This window comes from Uloborus diversus, chromosome 7 (genome assembly GCF_026930045.1).
Source record: "Uloborus diversus isolate 005 chromosome 7, Udiv.v.3.1, whole genome shotgun sequence".
NCBI classification, from domain to species: Eukaryota; Metazoa; Arthropoda; class Arachnida; order Araneae; family Uloboridae; genus Uloborus; species Uloborus diversus.
The window spans coordinates 30,725,969-30,752,068 of NC_072737.1; the positions used below are offsets into that span (position 1 = coordinate 30,725,969).

Genomic DNA, 26,100 nt, shown 5'->3' on the forward strand with positions numbered 1-26,100 from the left:
TGACATTTTAAAATTAATTATTTATTGACTACATGAGAGTTTCTATACATTTCATATTCCTGTAAAGTTGTGTGATACAATGCTTTTCCCTTTAGAACTTGTGATGAGCAACCAGTAATCTAAAATGAGATTAAATCAACATAAATAGATTAATATAGAAACAACAAAAGTTTAAATTTCTTGGCTTACATCATAAAATTCATTTTATGATGTAAGCCAGCATTGGCAGTCAACATGTTGACTGCCAATGCTGATTCCAGTTTTCATACTCTAAAAAACTAGTTTATTTTAATCACGCCGTATTGTTTACAAGGTTGATTATATATGTGTGTTTTTTTAACCTAGTCAACGAAATAAATGTTCATTGTTCAGTCCTGTTTCAATTGCTGTTACATTATTTCAATTTCATTAGAACAAAATTCCCTAACAACAAAATTTCAGCCCCTTGTTTGCTGTAACAAGATTTAACAATACAGTTGGCTCTCTGTTTAACAAAGCTCTGTTTAATGACTTTCTCTATTTAACGACGGCTCTTCATGAGCCCAGATGGTCCACTATAGTGTTAAAAGTATTCTATTTAAGGACGATTTTTTGTGGTCCCTTGAAAGTCTTTAAACAGAGAGCCAACTGTATATGAAAACAAAATGTCAGTAAATGAATTAACATGTTGAAATTTTGCAATAAAATATTTTTTATAAATTAATTGAAAGAAAAAAAAGAATACACTGATTTTTGCCAGATAGCACTAATTTTTTGTTACTTTCCAAGAAGTAAAATATATTTATGTCTGCACAATACAAGTCCAAAACCAATGAGAAAACTATTTTTTCACTCTCCCGGCCTAGTTTAGCTCTCATGGTTGGCAATCAATATCATGATTAAAACCTCAGGGATAAAAATTGCCACAAATCCAGAAAACATGCATTTAAAAAAAGGGGGGGGGGGATAAGTGTATTAGATTGGTTTAATAATTAAAAAAAAACATTAATAATTTCACAAAATCTACTCATCTAACGTATTATAATTTACTTTTCTTTAAGTATTAACACTTTCAGCTGTGAGCTAGTTTGACCGCGTATCTCCCTCCAGACTGGGGGTTTTGGGGCTTTGCATGATTTTTTAAAAAATACTTGGAAGATGTGTATTTTAGTGATTTTTACTGTATTACATACTTAAAAATGTTTTCTTCCGTAACAAAGGAACTATTTGAATGAAATAAAAATCAATTTTTAATAAGAAATTGTGGAAAAAAGCACGTTTGAAACTATAATAAAAAGTTCCACATAGGAAACCATTTGATTTTTAACCATAAAAGTTTACTCAGACTAAATTAAAAACTTATCTAAACCTTGAACAAATATCTGAAAATAGGTTTAATTTGTAAATAAACGTTATTTAATAAAATTTGCTTTTGTATGATACATTTCAAAGCACCAACTCAAATTTATATCCCCTATTCTATCACATTTCATGTATTTATTTTTGCCTGGTGCTGCCATCTATATCTTTTGTATGAAAGTAAAAGTTTGTATGCATCTGAACTTGTATTTTAAACCAGTATTTCTCAATATGTATTCATTCTCTTTTCAAATTATGCACTTTTTATAAACAATCATGAAAAAAATGAAAGTTCATGTCACGCAGTACTAGTTAAAATCAAATTAATGTGAACCAAACTACTTGAATTTCTCTTACATGGGAAAAAACAATATATACTACAATGAATACTACACGGGAAAAAAATAATTAAAATAAAACAACAAAATGCTTCGAGTACATGCACAGAAATACATAGTGATTTTAAGAGGGGGTTAGTAATGCTCTCTCATTTTTCTTGATGGTTCTCATCTATTTCTAAGTTTAAGCACTAAATTATGAAAGAAGATTTTTTAAGTAATGTTATATTACTAATTACAAGAATTTAGATTTCATTCAAAATTATTAACTCTTTCAGTTTTATTTGAGTGAAATATTTAAAAATATTCTTTAGTTATATCTTGAAATTGAGTGTAGGTTAGCTTAATGTTTTAGCAGTATTTAAAACAACAACTACAACATTTACAGTGTGGTTAAAAAGTAACGTGAGGTGTTTGTTTAGATCCCACTAGTAAGTCAATTATTTTAAGAAACATCACCAAAATTTCATAGTTGTACACAGTAGATTATAAGATTTCTACAAAAAGAACTAAAAGTCACTGCCAGGGGGAATTTTGACGCTGCAAAAGTGTACTGTTGATTCGCGCTACAGTGCAATTCGACTTACGTGAAATGGCTAGGTATAACGCGAGCTTTTCACGGATAAAGAATTTTAGAGCTAACACAAATTTCTTGCCAATGACAGGAACATTTTCGGAAGGGAATAGGTTGAGTAAGGATCGGCTTCATTATTGGTTACTAAATATTGGTTTGGTGAATGGATTTTAATCTCTTTAACATCACTGGCAGCAGAAGTTCTCATACTGTACTAGTTAAAATATTGCTTTTTTAGAGCATATATATGTTAGAGGAAATAAATAAAATTTTTAGTGGACCTCACAAAAGTGTCTTGGTTGAGCCAAAGTATGAAACAAGTTTAAATTAACCATTGACATTTACTAACACAAAAGATACAAATTAGAAAAATTTGAACTACGTAGAAAAATATATTTATATATTACTATAAAAACATATAAATTAAAATTTGGTGAATTAATATTTCACTAAGATGTTAGAAATTTGGCTAATTTACTGACTAACAACTGATAATTCCCAGTTCAGGCCCTGATGCATACATACATAAAGAAGAAGAACACAACATAATCATAATTGAAGATCAAGAAAATCTGGCTCACAAAAACTATTCTACATTAAAACATCGATAAAAATAAGTCTTAAAAAATCAATAACAACGAATTAGTGTTTTTAAAAATACAAACCTCTGTGACTATATAATCTCCAGGAGAAGGTAATTTGTAATTGGATGAATTGAAACTATCTGGTGTTTCATTTTGTTGATAAATAACTTTAGTGTTCCAATCATTCCGTCCGGACCAGTCCAATTCTGAGCGTTTGCTGGGCTGCAAGAATAAAAAGTAAAATATTTGTATTAAATAATTCTTAAGTAGATAAGTGGCGTGAAAAAATGCTGGATCAAATGCTTTGACTTACTGGGAGGTATCAAACAAATTCTTACATAAGATTTTCGAAGTCCATATGTTATATTAGAAATCGCGCGGTCATGTGGTTTGGCAGGGATCATATTTCATTTGCGTTTGGAAGGTAAAAAATGTATTAGAATGAGCTGTTTTTATTTGTTTTACAAATAATGGTGTAAAATATAATAAGTGAAACGCACTTGGTGTGGTATGTTTAATTTTTAATTAGTATCGCATCATAAACAAAAAAAAAAAAAAAAAAAAAATGTCAAAAAAAAAAACATTCAGCCTAGATTCTAACTTTGTAGAAAATTTTTCATTACACAAAAAGGTTTTTAAAAATATCTTAACGATTCCAGTGATGTAAGATTCGTTATTTTATTATTTTGAAAAATGAAACTGAATCTTATGTAAGAATGGGGAAAGGGGAGGGGGGGGGGGGGTCGAAAATCGCCAAAAACATCCTTACGTAATTAATGAATGGTCCCTTGTAAGCGAGTTGGACTGTATGTACCTAAGTGAACTCTCATTATGAATCAGTATAACAAAACTTGAAAATAGAAGATATTATATAGGACAGTTGAGGGGATAATTGATCCGTAGGGAGAGCTGTTCCTGTTGACCAGTAAACAAACTTTCAACAGACCAAAATACAATTTTGAAATCACTATGAGCTGTAAAAGATAGTTTGGCAACAGTGTAATACACATTCACAAAACAACGTCAATGAAATCAAAATCTGAGGTCTGGCAGAGATGATCATACACCATATTTAAAATATTTATTGCAAAGCAAATTAGATATTTTCCTCATAGCACTTAAATTGCATGTATTTAACTTCAAAAATTAACATTTTGAAATATACTGGTTTTGGTTGTAATGGATTTCTTAAAAAAATTTAAATCAATAATATTTACACACTCAATGGTTAGGTTTTATATTGATATTATTTTTATTCTTTTCTATCAATGGTTAAGATTTAAATTTATATCAATTATTTTTTTGCCAAACAATGTGTAATAAGTACATTAAGACTCTAATTTTATGCAGGTTTGATCATACACGGCTTCTTCATTTTGTTTTACATGGAAGTGGAATCGTAAACAGAGAAAATTGTCCCTTCTTTCAAAATGAGAACTCCTGAGATTAAAGACAGCATGCAATGAACTTCATTTTGGCATGCTTGGGCCATTGGAGACATTTTTTGCGATTGGTTTAGTTTCAGAGCTCTTTCTTTCGGGATGTAAAGTTAATAAACTCACACAATTCAGAGCTGGAAAAAGCTTTCCAAAGTCACAAAGGAGGACCAAACTAACGAAGATACTGACATTGATGACACACAATCAAAAAATTTCACATTGAAAATGTTGAGCCATTCCTTGACAATGGCAAACAATCTTTCTGATTTGTTAGTGAAAGAAGATCCCGTCATGGAAGTGATGCGAGTGAACAGAGATGCGTTAAACCTCCACAATAAATTGCAGAAAAAAATAATGACTGCCAAAAGAATACCATAAGCAAATATTTTTTTATAAACATTAAGTTTACTCATGTTTTCCTTATGCACAAATGTATCGAATTAATTGCACATTAAACTTATTATACAGGTATATTTATCTGTCACTAGAATGAAGGTTTTTTTTTTTTTTTAAATTTGTGGAACCTAACCCCTATTTTAACACTACTCTAACGCCTTTGTATACCCAATTTTGATTTATGCTACATTTTGTGGAACGTAACCGCCGTCTACAACGAGGGTGTGCACTATAATATACGTTATGTGCAAGAAGTAATATGAAAAACTAAAATAAATTAGTGAATATAAAGATTGTAATCAGACATACTCCTAAGACTTGAATCAAATGATGTTTTCCGATTTCTTTCCTATGCAGTTCCAAGGCACACTTTCTGAACAAGTCATATGTTTCATCAGCTCTCCTTTTCTTAATTTCATCAGGAACATTATCATTTAATCTGTGATAAGCTTTTGTTTTCTGAAATAACAATTATTTCATATTTATGTTTATACTAGGAAAGATGAAAAAAGCAAAAATAATCATATGACATCCAATAAACAGCATCTTCAAAAAAAATTATCAATATATGAATATGGAATTAGTACAAATTGAAGGAAAATATGACACAAAAAGAGGCACTTGCAAGGAACTCACATCTTACATGATTATGAATTTAATTAGGAAAATAGAGGTTTTTGTTTGTTGTTGTACTATAAGTATGTTTGGAACATACTCCTTTGCAAGCAAATTGTTTTACTTTTTGCAAAGTTAATGAGAAGCAAAATATGTCACTCAAATTCCAACATAAATTTCCCTTTTAATTACTCCCAAACATAATTTTATTATTTCCCCGATGCCTGTTCATTACGGTGGTTCAAAAATACATGTAAAAAATAGTTTCTCCCATATACCAGGACACCCTTCAATATTTTTACACTTGTGGATAGTAATATACTGGAAGAATTTTAGATTCCTATTTCAACTGAAAGAGGGTACTCAACCCCCTCCCCCAAACTTCAAACGTATGGGGAGGGGGGTTAAAAAATACGTTGAACTGAAAAAACAATGCTACATATTATAATATACACTAATATTATATATATATACATTGCAATAAAATAATTATTTTTAGGAAAACAGCTGAGAAAATTAAATGATCCTAAATTTTTGGCATTCTCTTTGCTACTTCTAATGTTAAATGAAGGTGTCATAGAGCACCCTCTTACATTTTGAGTAAGAAGCTAAAACTTTTACAGCATAATACTATTAGTAAGTGTAAAAAAAATAGGGGTGCCCTGGGCTCTAGCTGAAAAAATTTTTTTTTGAACCAACCTACTTGTCATACTTATGTTTGTAAATTTGTAGACAACCAAAAAATTCATTTTGGTTGTGCCCAGTTCCATTTAGTTGAATTTTGTTGTAACTTCTGTATCTATGTGAGTGTGTGTGTATTTCACATAACACAATAATGGTTTGTTCTGGAAGGTTTAAGTTTTATATACATAAAATCAAGTTGAGCATCTCTTTTTTTGATTGCAACTGAATATTCCGAAAGGATGTTTATGCTTTCTTTGTGGTAAATCAATGTTAATTTTTAAGTCATTTTACGTATCAAGCTATTATCCCCAAAGGATATTTTAATCCATATCTTGTAGTTGATGAAAAATTTTGGCTGTGTAGGGTGCATTGTTGATACCAACCTACAAATACCTTTTTATTACTGTACGATTAAATAAATATTACAGAGGAGAAACATTTGTATTTTCAAATTTTATTGAAAATACTTGTTTTAATTACTAAAAAATCAACTTAAAATTTAAATAAAGCACCTCAATTTAAACATAACCTCCAAATTTCAAAACTCAGATTTTTGAGACTCTAATCATTTTTAAATCATGAAGTACTAGGGCAGAGTTCTAGGTGCGAGCAATGCGTGACTATCACTCAGGCACCTAAAGGAGAAAATTTTAAAGATGACATAATCTATTCAATTTTTCCTTCATTATAATTAGATAAATGTTATTTTTATGTCTATTTCAATTTTGTAAAAAAATCAAATTATTTTACAGCATGCTTTACTTTTATCTGTAAAAACAGTTTTAATATTGTTTCCCGCAGCTCACCTTTTGAATACTGTTTCGTCCTCTTCAAATTAATGTCTCACATTTGGTAATTCCAAATGTGTCACCTGCTTTTCAACCAGATTTAGTTAAAATTTAAATCTCAGCCAGAAGTACAAAAAATGAGATTTCAATAAATTGCAGTTTCATTTTATTTTGCAAGAAAGATTTAAAACATTTTAAAGTGGCACACATAGTTGTTTCCTTTTCATTTACCAGTGAAAAACAATGTAAACAGAAATAAAGCTGAAAGTTATTTTAAAAACATTAGATACAGTAAACTCTTGATTATCGACAGTTGGATTATCTGCAGGTCTTTTCACATTTTTTAAATTTTTTTAACTGTATTTAATGTTTTTTAATCTTATGATTGTGTTATTGTTTGTTTTTACCCTTTACATGTATTTTTTACATTTAACGTTAGTAGATGCAATGTAGCAATTTTTAGCTCTAGTTTAAATGAGCGTTATTTATATTTTTTAGCTATTAGTATCATTTTTATCTATTACTTGGATTATTTTCAGTTACCCTATTTCACAGATAATTGGGAGTTTACTGTGCTTAATTTTTTGAAATGCTAAAAAAAGTGATAACTGTAATTATTTGTCATGTAAATCATTTTCAATCATTAAACAAATGCTTATGCATTGAAACAGGAACATCAACACTTTGTATTTGCAGTTCTATTGCTTGAATATGCCACGCTATCTTGCAGTGATTTAGGAACTTAGCAAAAGAGGTAGAACATTCAATTTCCTTCCTTTGAGGTAAAACAAACAGAGAAAAATAAATGTCATTCACTAAGCTTAAAAGCAGAGTATAGGTGACTGGATTTGTTTGTTTTACCTCTTTCAGCAGCCACAAATAAAAATATTTTTGAAAAACTACAAAAAAAAAAAAAAAAAACAGCTAAAAATTTTACCAACACATAATTGATAGATATTCCTAAAAGTAATGCATAAATCCAACGTTTAAAGACATTAATTTTTACGTACTTTTGGGTCGAACATTTGAAAATCAATGAACAACTGACATACAACACAAAGAATGGTATGTGATCCAGAATACCTTGAAATAAGAATACCCTTTCAAAAAGCATTTTAAATATATTTTAATCGTTAAGGGGGAAATAAAAGCAATATAGTGAATTACTTTAAGCTGCAAATTTTCAACTCAGGGATCTTTTCAAATTGAATTCATAATTTTTCATTGTGATAGCATTATTACATAATGACGCAAAAAAAAAAAAAAAAAAAAAAAACATTCAAAATGCTTCTGACACCATTCTTGGCAATTCTTTTGCAAAACGCTCCTGAATCCAAATGTGATCAGTTTTCCCCTATCTTCCTCCACTTTTTCGAAATGGGATCACTCATTCTTTTTTAGTTCTCAATAGTTTCATAGCCGTTATACTTTTATTTGGAGGAGAAGGAAGCATTATAATTACAATTAACATTGTTTGCAGAGGCTAGAGTGGAGAAGTTCAAAAGTACTTGTTTTACAGTTTTTTACTTATTTTTTGGCATAAAACCAGAGTATCAGGCTCACTACTACAAGCCTATGTCCAAAGATTTTTCACATTGTAAAACAAAATTTTAATTAATCTTGGAAACACTGCATTTGCATACATGTTACATCATAGATCTTCAGTAAAGAAACTGTATTATTTATATTAATTTAAGTTACATAAACTAATATAATTAAGGTTAAAAATGAGATCAATTATGCTTATAATACAGCATTAACAGTTGTTTATATTTCTGGGGATGCATGGCTAGATTGATTATCACTATGTCAAGGAGTGACTGGATAGTGTGTTTTATAAATGTTACTATGCTTTGCAAATTTACAACAATCATTTGTCCCTTTTGAACTTGTCAATTTTAAAATATTAAAATAATATAATGAAAAAAAGATAATGACAAAACCTTTGTATGTACTAACAAATTGATTTACATTAAAAACATAAATGAATAGAATCCAGTTAAGGTCTACAATAGGTTGCTTATTTTGTTACAGATTAATCAACATTATTTTGATTAGTTAATAACTTCAATATTCAATTTACCTCTCTCATACTGTAAGGAAAAATAAAAGCATATTCATATTTCACTTTTTCAATTAAAGATAGAGTATCTCTATGTTGATCTTCTGTTTCTTCACAAAATCCACAAATGAAATCAGATGTAAATGCAACACCTATACAGATTTCAAAAAAAAAAAAAAAAAAAAAAAAGTTGTAGTTAAAAACAATGGTAGCATTAAATTAGCTCAGTTTTATAAAATACTGCTATTAAATACAGTTAAAATATCGCTTTTAAAACCTTCAGATTGCAAGGCAATGAAAAATTACAGGACTTTTACCTGTAATAATAATTTGCTGAAATATTTTCAAACTCCTAAAATCATGTTTAGAAATCCAGTTAAAAATAAATTTGCTGCTAAAATTATTATTAATTTAAATTTGTAATGAGTATTTTAAATTATTACACTTGTCATAACTCATGCTCTATTTGCACCACCAGTCTTCTCACAAAGGCATTTACGATTAACTTCCATGCAGCAGAACTTTTTTCCTGCGAGTCTGCGATGCAAATTGAAAATCCAAAAAATAGTCTGCAAGATAAACTGACATAATATTGATTGTAAAATCTAAATGGGCACTGGTAAATGCTTCAAAATAAGGTGCAAAGCGTAAAAATATAAGTACATGCTATCTGAAGACTACAACCCAGAAAATACAGTGCAAATCTTCAGTTGCTGAAATTAACTATTTTTACTTTAAAGTTTTTAGGGTTTTTCGCCCCAAACTGAGAAATAGTCTGCAGACGTTCTTAAGAAGCTGTGATGTACATCACAGCATCTTCTTCATTGTGCTGTTTCTGGTACTGGTGTTAATTTTAGGTACAGCATTTAATGAGAACACTCACGCAACACATTACAACAAGATTTTCACACAGTGATGCTGAAATTCAAGGGTGCATCTAGAAATTCTACAAGAGAGAGGCAAAATTGTGTTTTCAGAACTTCAATTTTGGCAAAGTTTCAAATGAGAGTTCTCAAACCCTCTCCCAGAAACAGCATTGAAGATTGTTTAAAATTTGGTTTTTGGGATTTCATTTCGAAAATCTAAAAGAGAAGAAAGTGGCTGAACCTCATTATTTTCTCTAGAACATTACTAATGATTGTACAAACTCAGGTATTTTAGATTTCAATTTTGAAAAATGAGCAAGGCCTCTCATCCTTGACTCTCCCTAACATCACCGAAGATAAATAAATTCCGTCTTCAGAACTTCAACTTCTAAAAATTTTGGGAACAATTCTAAACCTCCTCCATTTTCTTATGTTATCAAATATGGCCTGCAATTTTGCTTTTAGAACTTTAATTCTGAAGCATTCCAGTTAAGGGCCCTCTGAAATTCATTGAATATTGACTAAAATCTTATTTTTGGAACTTCAATGTTAAAACATTTCTGGTTGAGTCCATCAATAGAGATGGGATCACCTCTCCTTTTTATTTTCACAAGCTGGAGTGTAACCTTATATTAAATTAATCCTACAGATGTTCAACAGATTGAAGAAGGTCGAATCATATTTTAAACACCTATATCTTGAATCACGTTGTCATAAGCATTGATGTGGATACAGAGAGAGCAAGTATCCTCATAGAAAAAAAATGGGAACCAGAAAACTCATAAAAATGAGAGAGCTACACAGTGCACAAGAAGTAAAAACATTTTTTCTTTATGTAAAAAAACAAAAAATAAAATATAAGTTATTACAGTAAAAAATAGTACAATATTGCATCCACATGTTTCAGAGGAACCTTTTTTTGAAGAATTGAAAATGCCAATGCAAAATGAAAAATTGGAGAAAGAGAAGAATTTTATATACAAAGCAAATACTGTTAGTGATTTAAAAAAAAGAAGAAAATACTGGTGGAAACAACATAGTGATAATGCAAAAAAAAAAAAAAAGTTTAGAAACAATAAAATCGTCATATTCTTTTCTTTTTAAAATTCCTTGCGAATAAATTTTGAACCATACTTGACAGCATTAATCATATTTTTTAGCAGTAAAATCATTTTCAAGATATATGAAATGCATACCTGGTATAACACTTCTTATATGTTCAACAAGGTCTAAATATGCTTCTCTGGTATAACCTCTTCTCATAAGCTTTAAAACTTCTGAATTTCCACTTTGAGCTGGCAAATGTAGTAATTTGCAAATATTAGGCTTACTGTTTATTACATGCAGAACCTAAAAATATTAATAAATCAAATACATTAATTTTCAACATAAAATTTGAAAATGACAGAAAAAAATCTATATGCATAACACAGACAATCTTTAAAAACTTTTGGTACAAATGTAAAGGGGAATACTAGCTTTATTTACTAATTATTTCCTTGAGCTCAGTCATGATGATAGATGTCAGAACTCCAGTACAAGAAGTATGTTTATGAGGGCCCAAACATGCAAGTTAGATTCAGTTTCAACCACTGGCGCACACAGGAATTTTTTTTAAAGACAATTGAATTTCCACCATTCTAATATCATACTCCAACACGCATCCAAACACTCTTTTGATTTTATAGATTGTTGGGAACAAAAAACATTTAAAAGAAATTATTGAATAATTACTTGGCATTAGTAAATAAAATAAATGCATAAATAACAAATAATTAACTAAAACATTAGAAAGCACAATAATGGATGTATTTACATTTCTCATAATTAAAAATAAAAACAGCGAAGTAAAATCATCATTATAGATCAATTTATGTTCACATACAGTTCGATTTTGCAGGGGAATAAAGAGAGAAAATAAATTTCATTTTTTTATTGTTAAATCTGAAATTATTGTTACCCTTGTTTGAAATTGATTTACGTACTACAAACATAGGATTATGGTCAATCGAAAAAATTCAAGGGCGATAGGAGGGGTTCGGACCCCCTGCACTCTCCCCTTGAGTGCACTATTGGTTTTAATGAATCAAAATAAGTCGCAGTGCCTGACATACTAGTCAACAAAAATATTTATGCTTTTATTTGCAAAGGTTAAAAATAAAATCAAGTATCAGAAAAAAATAATTTTATTTTTGACAGCTGATTATGATGATTATTATTATTATTATTATTATTTTTTTTTTTTTTTTTTGTAAAGTATTGTTTTGAAAACATCCTTACTTTATTTGAATTACTCAAACTGGGAATTTATTTTTGTTTGGAGGAATTTTTGTTGCAATTCTGTTGTATAAATATTTTTTGTTCCTGTTAATTTTTCTAATGAAAAAATTTTAAAAATTCAATTATGCCTGCAAACAAAAGAAAGAGTGTTGGAAATTATTGAAGCGCGATGCTTAAGAGTGGGTTAGAATGAATTTACCATTGTTTTCATATTACTCAGCTGTCAAAAATAAATTTATTTTTCCTGATACTTGATTTTATTTTTAACCTTTGCAAATATAAAAAAATTTTGAAAAAAAAAAAAAATAGAACCGACTTCAAAATTGCTCTAAAAAGTGAAAAATAATTTTATTCTTTAAACACCATCGATAATACTTTTAAACATAATTTTTGAAGTTGGCGCAAAAACGATCGATAAAATCATTCACAGCCATAACTCAACTACAAGTATAAATTTAACCACGTCCAGTTTCTTCACTACCACATGCATTACGCATTGATGACAGCATATTTGAGTAACGATATAAATGTTTCGTTCCTAAGTTTGGATGATTTTTTGATAAAAATATGAACGAAGCATGGTTACAATGGATTTTACTTTTTGTTTTTGCGCCAACTTCAAAAATTATGTTTAAAAGTATTATCGATGGTGTTTAAAGAATAAAATTATTTTTCACTTTTTAGAGCAATTTTGAAGTCGGTTCTATTTTTTTTTTTTTTTTCAAAATTTTTTTATTTCATTCTTTTTAGTGTAAATGTAGATATTTCAGTAAAAGTAAGAAGTTACCTAGTAAGAAGTGCGGCTCTATATCACTGTATTGCTTTAGAAAAGCCTTTATTCAAAATTATCATTACAATTACTATTAATGTTACAGTTATATGGCACCAAGCTTTTATAACAATGAGTTTCATATTGTCGCGTAGATGAAGATAGCGAAGACAATGTGAAAGCCAAATGAAGCGAATACTCGTTAGTCTCAACTCGAGATCTTTATTCAGAACCACGAATGAACGTTACATCTCCTTATATACAACTTGAAAAAGTGCTGGAGCTTTCCAGACTTGAAAAGATGCAGAAATTAATACAACATTCGAGAAAATACGGGAAACAGTAGAAACGAAATTTTAGTAAAATTCACTTTGTCCTAGTCGGGATTTGAACCCGGGTTGCTCGTGTGGGAGACGAGAATTCTACCACTGAGCCACCGTTATCCACGGATGAAAAGAGCGAACTTCGCTACAATATGATTTTAATCATTTAATAGGGAAATTTACTGTTTTTTGCCCATAACTTTTTATCTAAAGAACAAATATGGTCAAACAAAGTAATGGGACCTAAGTTGAGCCATCCTCTATCCATTAAAAAAAGAATCGTCAAAATCGGTTCACTAGGTGAGACGCTATGAGTGGACAAACAAAAAAAAACACATACATACGGTATGAACTGATAACCGCCTCCTTTTTGAAGTCGGTTAAAAAGTATAAATATTTTTGTGGACTAGTATGTCAGCATTGCATAGATATTTGACACAACTTTTCACATTTTGTATCAAAAAAAATCTGTTATAGTAGCTGGCTAAAAAACTTAAATGATAAACTATACAGTTAATTTTAGTCTAGAAGTTCAACAAACTGCAAATTAAAGACATTGCTTGCCCTAAAATCTGCAATAAAGACAACATATTGACAAAAGCCATATTGAAAGCTATTCCTGCATATTTTTTTCAACAATAAAAAGGTTTTTCTTTACAACAGTTCTATTTACATGTTATAGCCATTTGGCATATCTTAAAACTATTTGTTCCCCTTTAATTTTTTCTTAAAATATGGACTAAAATTTACTTATGATTTTTTAAAAATATTCCCCTTTTACTTATGCAGTTATTGGAATCACATGAATCCTTTTTATGAGAAAATAAAAAACATTCACTGAAGAGTTAACTTATTGACTTTCTTCTTCCTTAAGTCATATTTTGTTTTCAAAAAATGCTTAACTTTTAAAAAGTAACATTTAAGAAAAGTATAAAGCATAAAACAATCAAGGAAAAGATTGGTTAGCAATAGAAAGTTAATGCTAACATTAGAAAAGTAGACTCATTTAGTTCTAGACGAACTTCTTTTAATTTACATGCATGATATTTATTAAAGACTTTTATCATTAATGAAAAAAAAAAGTTACCTCATCAGGAAAATCTTTGGGATGAGGAGATGTAAATCGAATTCTCATTTCAGGATTGATGTCCGATACTTTATCCAATAAATCAGCAAATCGCAACCCTCCGAAACGGTCCTTATATACTGTTTGAAATCCAGTGCTAAGCTCAATCTTAGCTCTAACATCAGAAGAATATAACTGAGCAGATTCAGAAATATCTCTGTAACTGTTGACATTCTGTCCCAAAAGGGTGACTTCTTTAATACCCTGCATATAAAAAATAATAATTTTAATTTTATAATGTATAATTCAACTCTTATCTCATAACTGTAATTAGAGCAATTTTAACTGAATGGTAATTAATTCAAACCATCATAAAAATTTAAAAAGCAGTAAGTAGATTAAAGTGATGACAATTTAAAACTGACAAATTCAATTAACATGATTTTAAAATGAAAAATGGAGCAATAATCAGCAATATTTCCTTTTTGTTTGAAAATGAAAGCTTTTAAAAAGTACTAGCTTAATTCTTAACCTTTAGTTTATTTTACAGATAATCTGGAAATTGCATTTCTTTGTTTATATAAAAGAAAAAATATTCATGGAAAGCAATACTTTTGATATACATAGTTGAGAATTTCAATTTCAGTATTTTAACATTATTTTATCCCATTTTTCCCACACCACAGAACTATAATAAATTTTGTACTCAGTTACAACTAAAACTATATACTCAATACAGTAACTATGTAACATGTTACAGCAGTTCCCAAAATTTTTAGGCAAAGTAACCCTTAGTGCTTCACTTTTACTTCAAGCAACTTGCAACCCCGTTACTGTTTATAACTAGAAGACAAAATGTTTGAAGTTAAATCATAAGGATTAAAAATATAAATCATTCATGATCATAGTCATTTCTAATACACAGATAATGTATATTGAAAGATTTGCACCTTTTAATGTATGCTACATTGTTTGACTATTTTTAGAAACTGTCTGTCTGGCTGTCTGTATGCGACTTTTGTGAGCGCTCAAACGGCAAATTTAACGTATGGGATGGAACAAAAGTTAGTACACATTTTCATTTCATGCAACTAGTTTTTGGCATCGATCTCCCCAGTTGTGGCCCAAACAAACAATTTCTGCATTTAGCGTGAAAGCTGTATCAAAAGAAAAAATTCAAGGATTCACGTGAAAATTGGTATATATATATATATATATATATATGTATTCCGGCAGAAGAAGTGCTGATAAAGTTTTGCCACTAATCCTTTGAAAGGAGTGAGGCGACAGAGATAACAGAATGCAAAATCTTGAAAACTGTTAAAGATATAAATGCCTTTTGCTCCAGTTGAAAAACCATCTGTTCATACTACCTCTCGAAAACGTTTCTAGTGAAAAGTCACCATATTTCAGTGTGGAGATAAAGAAATTAGTGTTGACTGTCCATGTCTTCACAAATCTTTTCTTAATAGGTTGAAGATATTGATGTCTTTTGATCTAATTAAAAGACATTCAGTTCATCTGGAGTTTATACAATCTCCCAAAAAATTGAAGTTGGACAGCCAGCGTACCTCTGTGCAGAAAAGTAGTAATTTGTGTTACCTACATATATTTCCATCAATGATGTTGAATAGACTTTTAAAAAAAAACAAACTACTTTTGAAGCTTTATGAAAAACTTGCTTTAAACCAAATGGCATTTTCTTTGTTACACTGTCATGACTATTATAAAACACAATGACAACTACTACTACACTCTGATGTGACTTTAAATCCATGGTATTTTTCCTTTTATTTCTAATATCGCTGCGGTAATATGTAAAATAATGCATAATAGTTAACTTATGGCGGAACCCTTCTCATTGTTCGGCGGACTCCACTTTGGGAATCACTGACATATTGAAGCAAATAGATCAACATTTTCTTTCTAAAAACCATAATTTGAATCATAAAAATGTCAAAAAAAGAGGTATTACATGGTAAGAAGTTTAAAAACAGTCTTCAAATATTTTAGAGTTTCAAAAAATAATTTCACTCACTTGGTCGGATAAGTATTTTACTTCATCTAAAATTGAAGATACTGGCCTACTACGTTCTCTGCCCCTCGTAAATGGGACAATGCAATATGTACACATATTATCACAGCCTCTCATTATTGATCTAAAAATATTGAAAAGGGAACATCCTTTATATCAATTATTCATTGCAAAGCACATCAAATAATCAATAATAATTTTTAAAGCAACCTACACAAAAGCTGATTTTGAGTCCTTGTCAATTCTCACTGGCATAATATCAGCATAAGTCTCATCGATGGACAGCATAACATTAACTGAAAATAATATAGATTTAAAAAAAATAGTCAAACAATTCATTTTACAGATACATAATTATTTGCTACATTAACTGATGATTAATCTGGATTAGAGCCAATAAACAGGAGCAGAGTTTGAAAATATCACGAAAATATCTGATATTTTGATAAATATCCAACATTTGATATATATTGGATATTTTCAATTAGCAAACTAACCTCTCTAAATAGTAACTGTACCCTCAAATCACTTTTATTTATTTTCTTACATTAAGTTTATGGTAAACTTAAAACTAATGTTTCTTCCATTATTTGAACATAAATACACATTTTATGTAAAAAAAGTACATACTTAAAATGGTATTTACATTTGAATATTTAGAAGCACTTATGAAATGTGATAATTTAATGTTTTAAAAATAAAATATAGCACAATTAATACAAGCATTGGATATTGACTATGATATTAATATGTTCTGTTAAACTGATTACATATATGCATGTGCCGTGTAAAAATCACAATATTATATACATAAATATAAAATATCATGTAAAATTTCATCAAGAGAAGTGATTTAAAACCATATGTTATATTAATATAATTTTTTATTGTAATATATAATGTTTATATGTAATTTAGAATTATTACTTTACTTAAAATGTTAATTAATTTTCATTGAGTTACTTAAGCATCAGCTGCATTACTCATTTTTCTTTTGCTAGCAATATATTAGCTTTTTATAGTTTATTTAAAATATATATATAATTCAAAAATAAAAATACTCCTTGGTTTGTGCACAGTCATAAGACATTTTTCCTTTTTTCTGACCAACTTTTAATTTTTAACTGGGCATTTTTAATCTATATTATTAACATTGTTAAGTTACTAATATTTTTATGAATATAAAATAATTAATGTCAAATACATTATATAAAAAAAGATCAATATATAATACAAATGCAGTATATTATTTTGGTTATTTTTAATAATAGATGATTAGTATTCATATGAATAATACATATAATTTTTATTTTGCTTACATAGTAGTTTGAAAAATAAATAACAAAAATATCAAAATATCATATTTTCAAAATAAATATCAGATATATATCAACTGCTATGTATCCGATATATCAGCGAACCTTGAACAGGAGTCACTAAAGACAAGGTTAATTAATTAACTTATGCTTTAACTATCAGGACACCAGAATATTTTAATGGCCAAGATATAAGTTTTACATACTAAATGATAAAATCAGGATGGTTATTTTTTTTTCTTAAAAATTCTCAAGCCTTTCCAGGATTTTTCTAGAAAAAGATATGCTTTCGCACACACACTTTTAAAAAATATTAATATGAGTTTTATTTTTATATTAACTTCTCTTGCAAAATTTCAAGACAGAAAATGTAATTCTGCTGATTTTTGAATGCAAGTATGTCTATCTATTTTATTTAATACTTTTGTGAGTTAAAGTTTATGTTAAACAAATTGTGAGGCGTACTATGGTTTTATTTTTTTGTGGGACCTCAATAAAATATTTTTATAAGTATCCAAACCCTACTTACTTCCCCTCTTCTGGTTTATGGTATGAAAACAAAGACTTACTAGCTTTCTCCCCGTCATCTGCAAGTGATATCAAGTTTGGTAAATCTTTGTAGCTATCAGGGCCAGCTATTATGTCAACAATTTTTTCTTTTTCCAATAACTTATGCTTTAGTCTTTCAGCCATGCAACCTGTAAAAAAAATATTGAATTGTTTCAGTAAGATATTTAGCCGGCAGAGTTGCTTTAAATGAAATCATAGTTTCAGTACAGAAAATTTTGAACAGTGATATATGTAAGGAAAGCATTTTTAGGATGAAAAAACTAAACATTTTATGAAGTTCACATTTGACATTGTAGTAAAAACTAAAAATGTTTGTATCTTGAAAATTGTGTACCTAAATTGTTACTAAGTTACTTCAAAAGAATTATAACAACTTCTTAAAGAAGGTATATAAGAAATAAAATAATATAAAAAGTTACTTCAAAAGAAACACTTAATAAGTAATAGCTATTACTTTCACAGTAAATTAATTAAAAATCAGTTTTTTTAGTCCTCATTTATAAGCTGTACTCCTTTCAAAACTAACCAGCAATATCACCCATGAGTGACAGCGTGCACTATCATGTAAAAGAATGCATTTATTAGCAAAATGATTTTAGTGGTTTACTTAATAGTAAATGTTTACTCTTCTATTGTAAGCTGTATTTGAAATCAAGCATTTTTACCTGACTGTAATTTTTTTCTCCTGGAAATAAACAAGAATATAAGGTAGACTTATCCAAGTGAACCCCAAACTTGAATTTTTGGGAGAGGAGAAATTTTCAATTTACCGAATGAAACTTTTAGATTTTACCGAATGATAAAACACAAACAAACACACTACACATACCTACATTAAATGAGAAGTGGCATTAGAAATAGTTTTTAAGAAACTGAGTATTTCAATGCTATCTCCAGCTTTGCGGTATCCGCAGACAAATTTTGCTGAGTAAGAAAAATTTTATGAGGTCAATGACCTCCCCAGAAAAGCACTGCTTGATCTTATGTGATAACACCTTTTTATAAGTTGGAACTAACAAAAATGTCACTGTTAAATTTTCAGAGCGTTTATTCTTTAATTCCAGGCATGTGCAAGTATAAACATGACATGAGGCAACAAAATCTTTGCCTTCAATGCATATTTTATGTTTGGGAGCACATACGGACAGTATATGTCAATATTTTTAAATATTTTAAAATTATTATTTTTTTTAATGTAAAACAGTAAACCATCCATGCGTGCTACCCCGTATCCTAATCATATACAGAGTGTCTGAAAACGACCTCATAAACTCTGCACAGCTACATTCCTCGTTGGGAGTACGTAAAAACTGCATCAAAGAAGCGTTTTTGTATGATCCATAGTTTACGAGAAAATTACAAAAACAATGCCTTTTCAAGGAAAAAACTTTATTGGACGTATTTAGTTCAACAACAGTATTTGCATATCTTTTCAGACAATAATGTTTAAAACGTATACCTAATGTATATATACTGCTGTTGATATGTTCAATAAAGTGTTTTTTTCTTGCACCGGCAATGACGTCATGCTTTGTTTTTCGTATTTTTCTTGTAAACTATGGATTGTACAGTTCATTCTTTGAGCAGTTTTTATGTGCTCCCCACAAGGAATGTAGCTGTGCTGAGTTTATGCAGTTATTTTGGGACACCTGGTATAAATGTGAATTTTAATATAATTAGAAGAACAATGAATTGCAAAGTTTTTTAGAACAATAGTCATAGTCATATTTCAAAAAAGAGATTACAATTGATATTTTTTGATAGCATACATATTTCTACTGAAAACAAAAGAGAACATTACAAAAAAAAAGTTGTTACCAAGAACTCCAATTTTTAAGGATCTTCTGGATTTTGGTTTCTTTAAGCTTCTTAAATAATGTAATCTCTTCCATATTTTTTGTTCCGCTCCTTCTCGAATAGCACAAGTCATAATAAATATCACATCAGTCTGAAATCATAATTATTTAACATTAAATGTTATGTCTTTTTCACACACACACACACCCCACACAAATGCACAGAAACAACATTCATTGACACAGATCACTTGAATTTCATCATGCACTTTCTCAATAATTTTGAATTTTTAGCTTGCAGAACAGAATTCAGGGAAGGTAATAAATCTTAATTCTTACATCTGAATTATAAGCATTAAAAACAAATTTTCAAAGTCCTTCACAGGTAAAAGTTTATATGACAACTTTTTTTACTTTTAAGTAAAAGCAACTTATTATCAAAAAAATTCAGATATTGCTGAGGGTGAGGGGGGTATACTACACCTGAGTCAAATTAGAAAATACCTACTCAGTTTCTTGAAAAATGTACAAAAGTATAAATTTGCAATCAAAATAAACTTAACAGAGAGCAATCTTTAAATGCCTAAGTTTGTTATAAGTTCTTTGAAAAAAACTAATAATGTATAGTTCTTGCAACAAAACTTATCATTAAAAAGCTATAAACAATATAAATAAGAAATAAAATATTTGAAGGCAGCGAAACGGTCACTTTGAGAGTGAACTATGAAATAGCTAATGAAGGAAAAACTAGCATAAGTTCACAAGAGGCCTCAAAGCAGAATACTGCTAAATTTACGACGTACATTGAAGAACAGATGCTTGAGCTGCAGAACAATTCTGTTCAAATGTGAGAGGAAAACTCAGACAAATTTTCTGCAGAAATTCTTCAGATTTCTGCAAAATTTCTGCAGAAAATCTGTAGATTTCTTTAAGTTAGAAGAAAATCTAAAATTTTCGGAAATTACTGCAATTTGGCGGAAAGCTTGCAAAAAATGTTGAATTCAATAAGTCATCTGCAGAAACTTGTGCAAAATTCTATCTTGAGTTGGAAGATATTTGCAGAAAATCAGCAGTTTTTGCAGAAATTACATATTCTAAATCTGAAAAGATTCTCATTTTTCTAGCATTTTTGATTTTTTTTCCCCCAATCAATCTTCATCTACTACAATTTCCTCCATAAACGCATGTTTTAGAAACATGCCAACATTGAAACACATCCATTGCCAAAAATTGCGTGTCTTGTTTGAGATTTCAATCCATTTGCATCCTGAAAATATTTCAATTATTTAGAAAGTTTTGAAGTGTTTTATTATTTGCTACAGTCAACTCATTTTATCTATTATTTTAGTAATTTATTTACTATTTTAGTAACTTAACTATTCATTAACATCATTATTTATTAACCAAGTAAAGGTGGTTTGACACCTAGGTTCAGATTTTTATAAAATTTTGTATCTTTGCTCTCTCTATGCTTTTTAGAAAGCACATAAATATTTTTAGAGAATCTCCATCGGTTTAGGTTCTACAGCAATTCATAGTGAAATTTTAAAAACTGAAAAAAAAAAAAATTAACTTATATGAAATTATTTAGATTTAGGGCTCCCAATTTGTGGAAAAGGTCACGTTGGTTGCTTGTCTATACAATGCTTGAAGAACTTGCAGAACAATTTTGGTCAAATGATTTTATATTGCAGAACATCGTCAAGTATTCTGCTTTGGGGACTAGAGGGAGAAATCTGGTAAATTTTTTTTCCAAATGCTTGTGAAGATAGTTACTGAAATAAAAAGTCTTAAAGAGGTTTTACCACAGTTAATTCATTATACTTACATCATGAATATCTTTTGAGATTATGAAGCCAGATTTTTCCATAATAGCAAGAATAATTTCAGTATCATTGACATTCATTTGACATCCATAGGTTTCAATATAGACTGCAAATAAGAAATAATTACGAAATTTAAGAGCATAAACTTGAACACAACAACTCTGGATTATCCGCGGAATAATTTGGCATGGTAACCGCAGATAATCAGCAAAATACAGTATACTCCCGATTATCCGTGGTAATCACCGGGCGGCGTAGCATGGATAATCGAAAAACACGGATAATCCGAAAAAATCATTTAAGGAATATGCAGGGTAACTATTAAAGGGGAAATTAGAAAAAACTATGTATATACTCACACAAACCAGGAACTTTTCTTCGAAATGTATTGCTTAAAAAAAATCGGTTTTCTTTGTTTGTTTAAATTGTTGCTTATGTCCATACGAATTTTTCTTACTGCAATTATTTCTCCGTAATCGTAACTTCTTTCACTCATGCAATCCAATAAATGTTCTACAGATTGTAGAGCAGTAGAATGTGAAATTGTATTTTCTTCGTGTTCTTCATCTTCGTTTTCGGTATCAGAACTTGCGTTTGATTCAGTAACAAGTTCAATGATATTTTCGTCAGTTAGACATTGAAATCCTGATTCACATTCGTCGCTTTTAAACCACTCTTCGACATTTAACAGCGTCAACTGATTCAAAACCTTCGATTTCTTTAATTTTCTCAATAATGTTATCGATATTATTGATAACATCATCGAAGCTTTAGAAAAGTTTGATTCTGAAATGATGCACGGATAATCCGCAAACTGGATAATCCACACACGGATAATCGGGAGTATACTGTAGGTGAAAAACCTTACTAGCATATTTGATAGCTTAAAAAATATAGCTCAAAACCACAATAGTTTTCGTGAAATCTGAAAAAGGATTGCTCATTCCTGCAAATGGATTACACACATACGCCAGCGAATGGTGCAATCAGATTGACTGAAACACAGGGTTGGCAAGGTTTTGGACACTATGGTAAAAACCATGGTTTTTACTGTCCTGTCCAAAACCCTTGGGTACAAAACTAAATTTTTAGAGCAACTGCATTTTGCGAGAAAATATCAAAAACAGAACAAAATGTGTCAAAGTTATGTCTTATGTTGAATATTTATTCAATGGTGAACATTCAAGTATAAATATATAGTACCTGGACGACCGAGCCTCGCTCGGCTTTAAAAGAATTATTTTTTGTCAAATTGTGTTTTTTTAGGGTTCAATACTTTTCCAAATATACTTGAAAAGCTTCACGTTAACGAAATATTATGAACTCGACCTTCTTATAACACTAAAGTACCAAACAAAGAAGATTCTGAATGTAATTAAATCAACATCTTGCTTTAAACTATCTGTTACGTTTGTTTCCACTACAAAATTTTCTTGTGAGTAATTTAAATATTTTGACCTCAGTTTTGCTATGGTAAAATGGTTTTTTGACCGAATACTTCCTTTCATACTATGATGCGTTTCACGATTTTATCCCAATCGAGATTTTCTTTTTGAATAAGTACTTTTAGTTTTTACGCCAGAAAATGCTACATACAGCATGATATCCATCAAAACTGATGAGCCACAAACCATTCCAACAAATGATAACAACTGTCTTAACAAAACATAAACAATCTCAAGACATACACTTCTTCGAAATAAAATTTAGATGCGTGATTTAAAAAACATGTTAAACTATTCAAAGTGTAAAAAGAAAATAAATAAATAAAATAAAATAGGATGGTCAAGCAATAGTTTCACTTAAAAAAGAAAAAAAGCCTTACATCGACTTACATAATGCTTTTGAATTTCTTTTCAGCCAAGTGTGTTTGAAATTAGCCAAAGTGGCCAATATCAGCCAAGCCTGGCAACCCTAAGCAAGTATAAAATTTTAAATCGAGAAGAGACAAATTTTCATTGTTATGGTTGCAAATCATCTGTCTGATGCATCAACTCACAGTTTACTTCAAGGCTCAATTTGACTCAATTTGTTCAAGTTTACTCAATTTGACTTTATATTAAAAAACTAATTTTTTTTTTTAAAATCGCGTTTTTACAGAAAAAACACTGATGTAGATGAACTTAGAATGCAAAACTACAATTAAATCCAAAATTTCATCCAAATCGTTAGAGCCGTTTCCGAGATAAGAAATACATATATACCCACAAGAATTGCTCGTTTAAAGATATAAGATTAACTTAGTTATACAGCTGATTATAATCTAATTACCTAGAAGCTGAATTGTTCATTAAAAATTTCAATTTGTATGCATAAGGATTTTTTTTGGTCATAATAGTGACCAAAATTTTCGACATTTATGCATGTGTGCGAAAGAAAGTGTTCAAAATATAGTGTAAAAATTGTAGTTAGAGAATGTATTATATTAAAAACATGAATAAGAAAAAGAAATTGCAAAAGCTTAAAAATAAAGTGCATATTTTTAATCATCACTTTATTGTTCTTTAATCTATCATTTAAAAAAGAATGTTCGTTAAAACATCATGTAAAACATAAATGCAAAAACTAGCGTTAGAGATTAGCAAAAAATCCTACTGGTCCCTTTGACCAGTCAAGGTGAATGTATACTGGTCCTCAAACACCACCACTGATCCGCTTTAAATTAAACACTAAATATGTTTGTACTAAAAAATTACTTACGCTTTATGATATTACATTTATTAAGTTTTAGCTCATTGATAAAACACTTAACTGCAAAATTACTGTACTGCGAATCGAATTCAAAATGGTAATAACAATGCTTTTGGATTTTTTCTAGCACAGTGTGATCAAAAATAGCCAGCAGTTTGTGGTCCCATGAACCACTGATTATTTTTTTTATGGTGGTCCGAGGCAGGTTACACTGGTCTGGGACCAGTGGACGATGGGTAATTTCTAACGCTGCAAAAACCATTGAAAAATTAAACTTTTTCTGCACCTAAATACTGCATTTAATAACATTTCTTTAAGTTATAAATGGAACTGAAATTAGGGATCCAGAACCTGTTGTTGGTCGTCACTTTTATATTATTAGTATTTGTTGCCTTGGTAGTGATGTGAATTTGCTTTTATAACTCTATACTGTTACATAAGAAAGACGTTGAAAATCTTACCTTTCCTAGTGCTCTCTGAAGAAATCTTCGGCAAATAGGGCGGATGCTCGTACACTTCATTTTGATTAACCGGTTCTTTATTAACGAATTCAGCAAACGATGGGCCGTTTGCAAGTCTTTCTTTAAATGCAATTTTTTCATCGACAGTATTGTAATTAGGAAAACTTTTGTGCAGAAATCGAAAGTACTTCATTTTAGAAAAAGTAAAATGAGCGACGTTCTTGGATCGGAACATAACTTTCAAAGATACAGAAACTTGTGATCTAAAATATGAGTATTCACAGAAACATACTTTGTTTAAAAATGAAGCAAACGCAATTAGAAATTGTTCAACGAATAATTAAGCTTCAACACTAGATAAAGAGATACAATATTTAAGCTTCAACAAAACTAATTTCAGCGTTTCAGTCACACAAAGCACGAATATACAAAATCACAAAATATGTAAACAAAACAAACATCACATTGTAGTACCGGAAACGGAAGTTGTGTCACTAAACTAAAATCATAAGCAAGTTTAGTTGTTTATAAACTGACTGTGATAGATCCATACCTTCTTTTTGTCGCACCACAGATAGTGTGCTTGGGAACATTTCAACGATTGAGATTTTGGAAAAAACACCAGCTTTTGGACAGTGTTTGTTTAATTATTCACCAAATATCCTAAATAAACAAACAAACCACTGACGTAGACCGGAAGTAGCGAGTCTTATTTCCGGTTAAGCGCCAATCTCCATTGCTAGAGATAGGTGTTCATAGCGAAAGCGATTTTATTGTGCTTCTTTAAAAAGCAGAATAATGTCTTCTGCGTATTTCAATGCATTAAATAAGAAAGACAAACTTAGTTATTGTTAAAAATTATCTTTCAATGGCTGTGACCTTACCGATCCTTTAGTATATGGTTGGCGATACTAACGATTGATGTTTACAGTGTTCAGGCAATTTTGTTTTCTTTCAGTTCTAAGTAGAATCATGTCTTTTGCGTATTTTAATGCATGAAATGAGTATAATAGGCTTTGCTATTCTCAAAAATTGTCGATCAACGGATCTGATTTTCCTGATCCTTTAAATACAGAAATAAGAAAAAAAAAACGAGTTTTCGTTTGTCGATCATTACCGCGATTTCAATGATAAGCATTTATGAATACCTCCTAAACAGAAATAAAGTTGATACAAAGTCTGCTTTCAAGAATCACAAATCTACTGGATTGCAAGTACGTTGTGAATTGTAATTCCTATTCTTAAGTTGAAGCTATTTTTTCAAAGATGGAAGCTTTTCTGCA

The 26,100-nt window shown here is 29.6% G+C and overlaps 1 protein-coding gene across 1 annotated transcript; it reads right to left on the reverse strand.

Moving 5' to 3' along the window:
* Nucleotides 1-25,275, reverse strand: LOC129227040 (mitochondrial tRNA methylthiotransferase CDK5RAP1-like). Its single transcript, XM_054861676.1, has 12 exons — nucleotides 24,818-25,275; nucleotides 21,668-21,771; nucleotides 19,862-19,991; nucleotides 18,043-18,171; nucleotides 16,372-16,453; nucleotides 16,161-16,281; nucleotides 14,144-14,386; nucleotides 10,881-11,034; nucleotides 8,840-8,970; nucleotides 4,979-5,128; nucleotides 2,916-3,056; nucleotides 1-119 (listed from the first exon to the last, which is right to left on the reverse strand). The coding sequence occupies exons 1-12, from the start codon at nucleotides 25,050-25,052 to the stop codon at nucleotides 18-20; spliced, it is 1,722 nt and encodes a 573-aa protein (XP_054717651.1). The 5' UTR covers nucleotides 25,053-25,275; the 3' UTR covers nucleotides 1-17.
* Between the last annotated feature and the right edge of the window lie 825 nt (nucleotides 25,276-26,100).

Coding starts and splice junctions, on each gene's coding strand:
- LOC129227040 (XM_054861676.1), bottom strand. CDS start 25,052: ATGTTCCGATCCAAGAACGTCGCTCATTTTACTTTTTCTAAAATGAAG. Junction 11,035..14,143: donor CCAAAGATTTTCCTGATGAG/GTAACTTTTTTT, acceptor TAATATTTTTAG/GTTCTGCATGTAATAAACAG. Junction 5,129..8,839: donor TTCCTTACAGTATGAGAGAG/GTAAATTGAATA, acceptor TTGTTATTTCAG/AAAACAAAAGCTTATCACAG.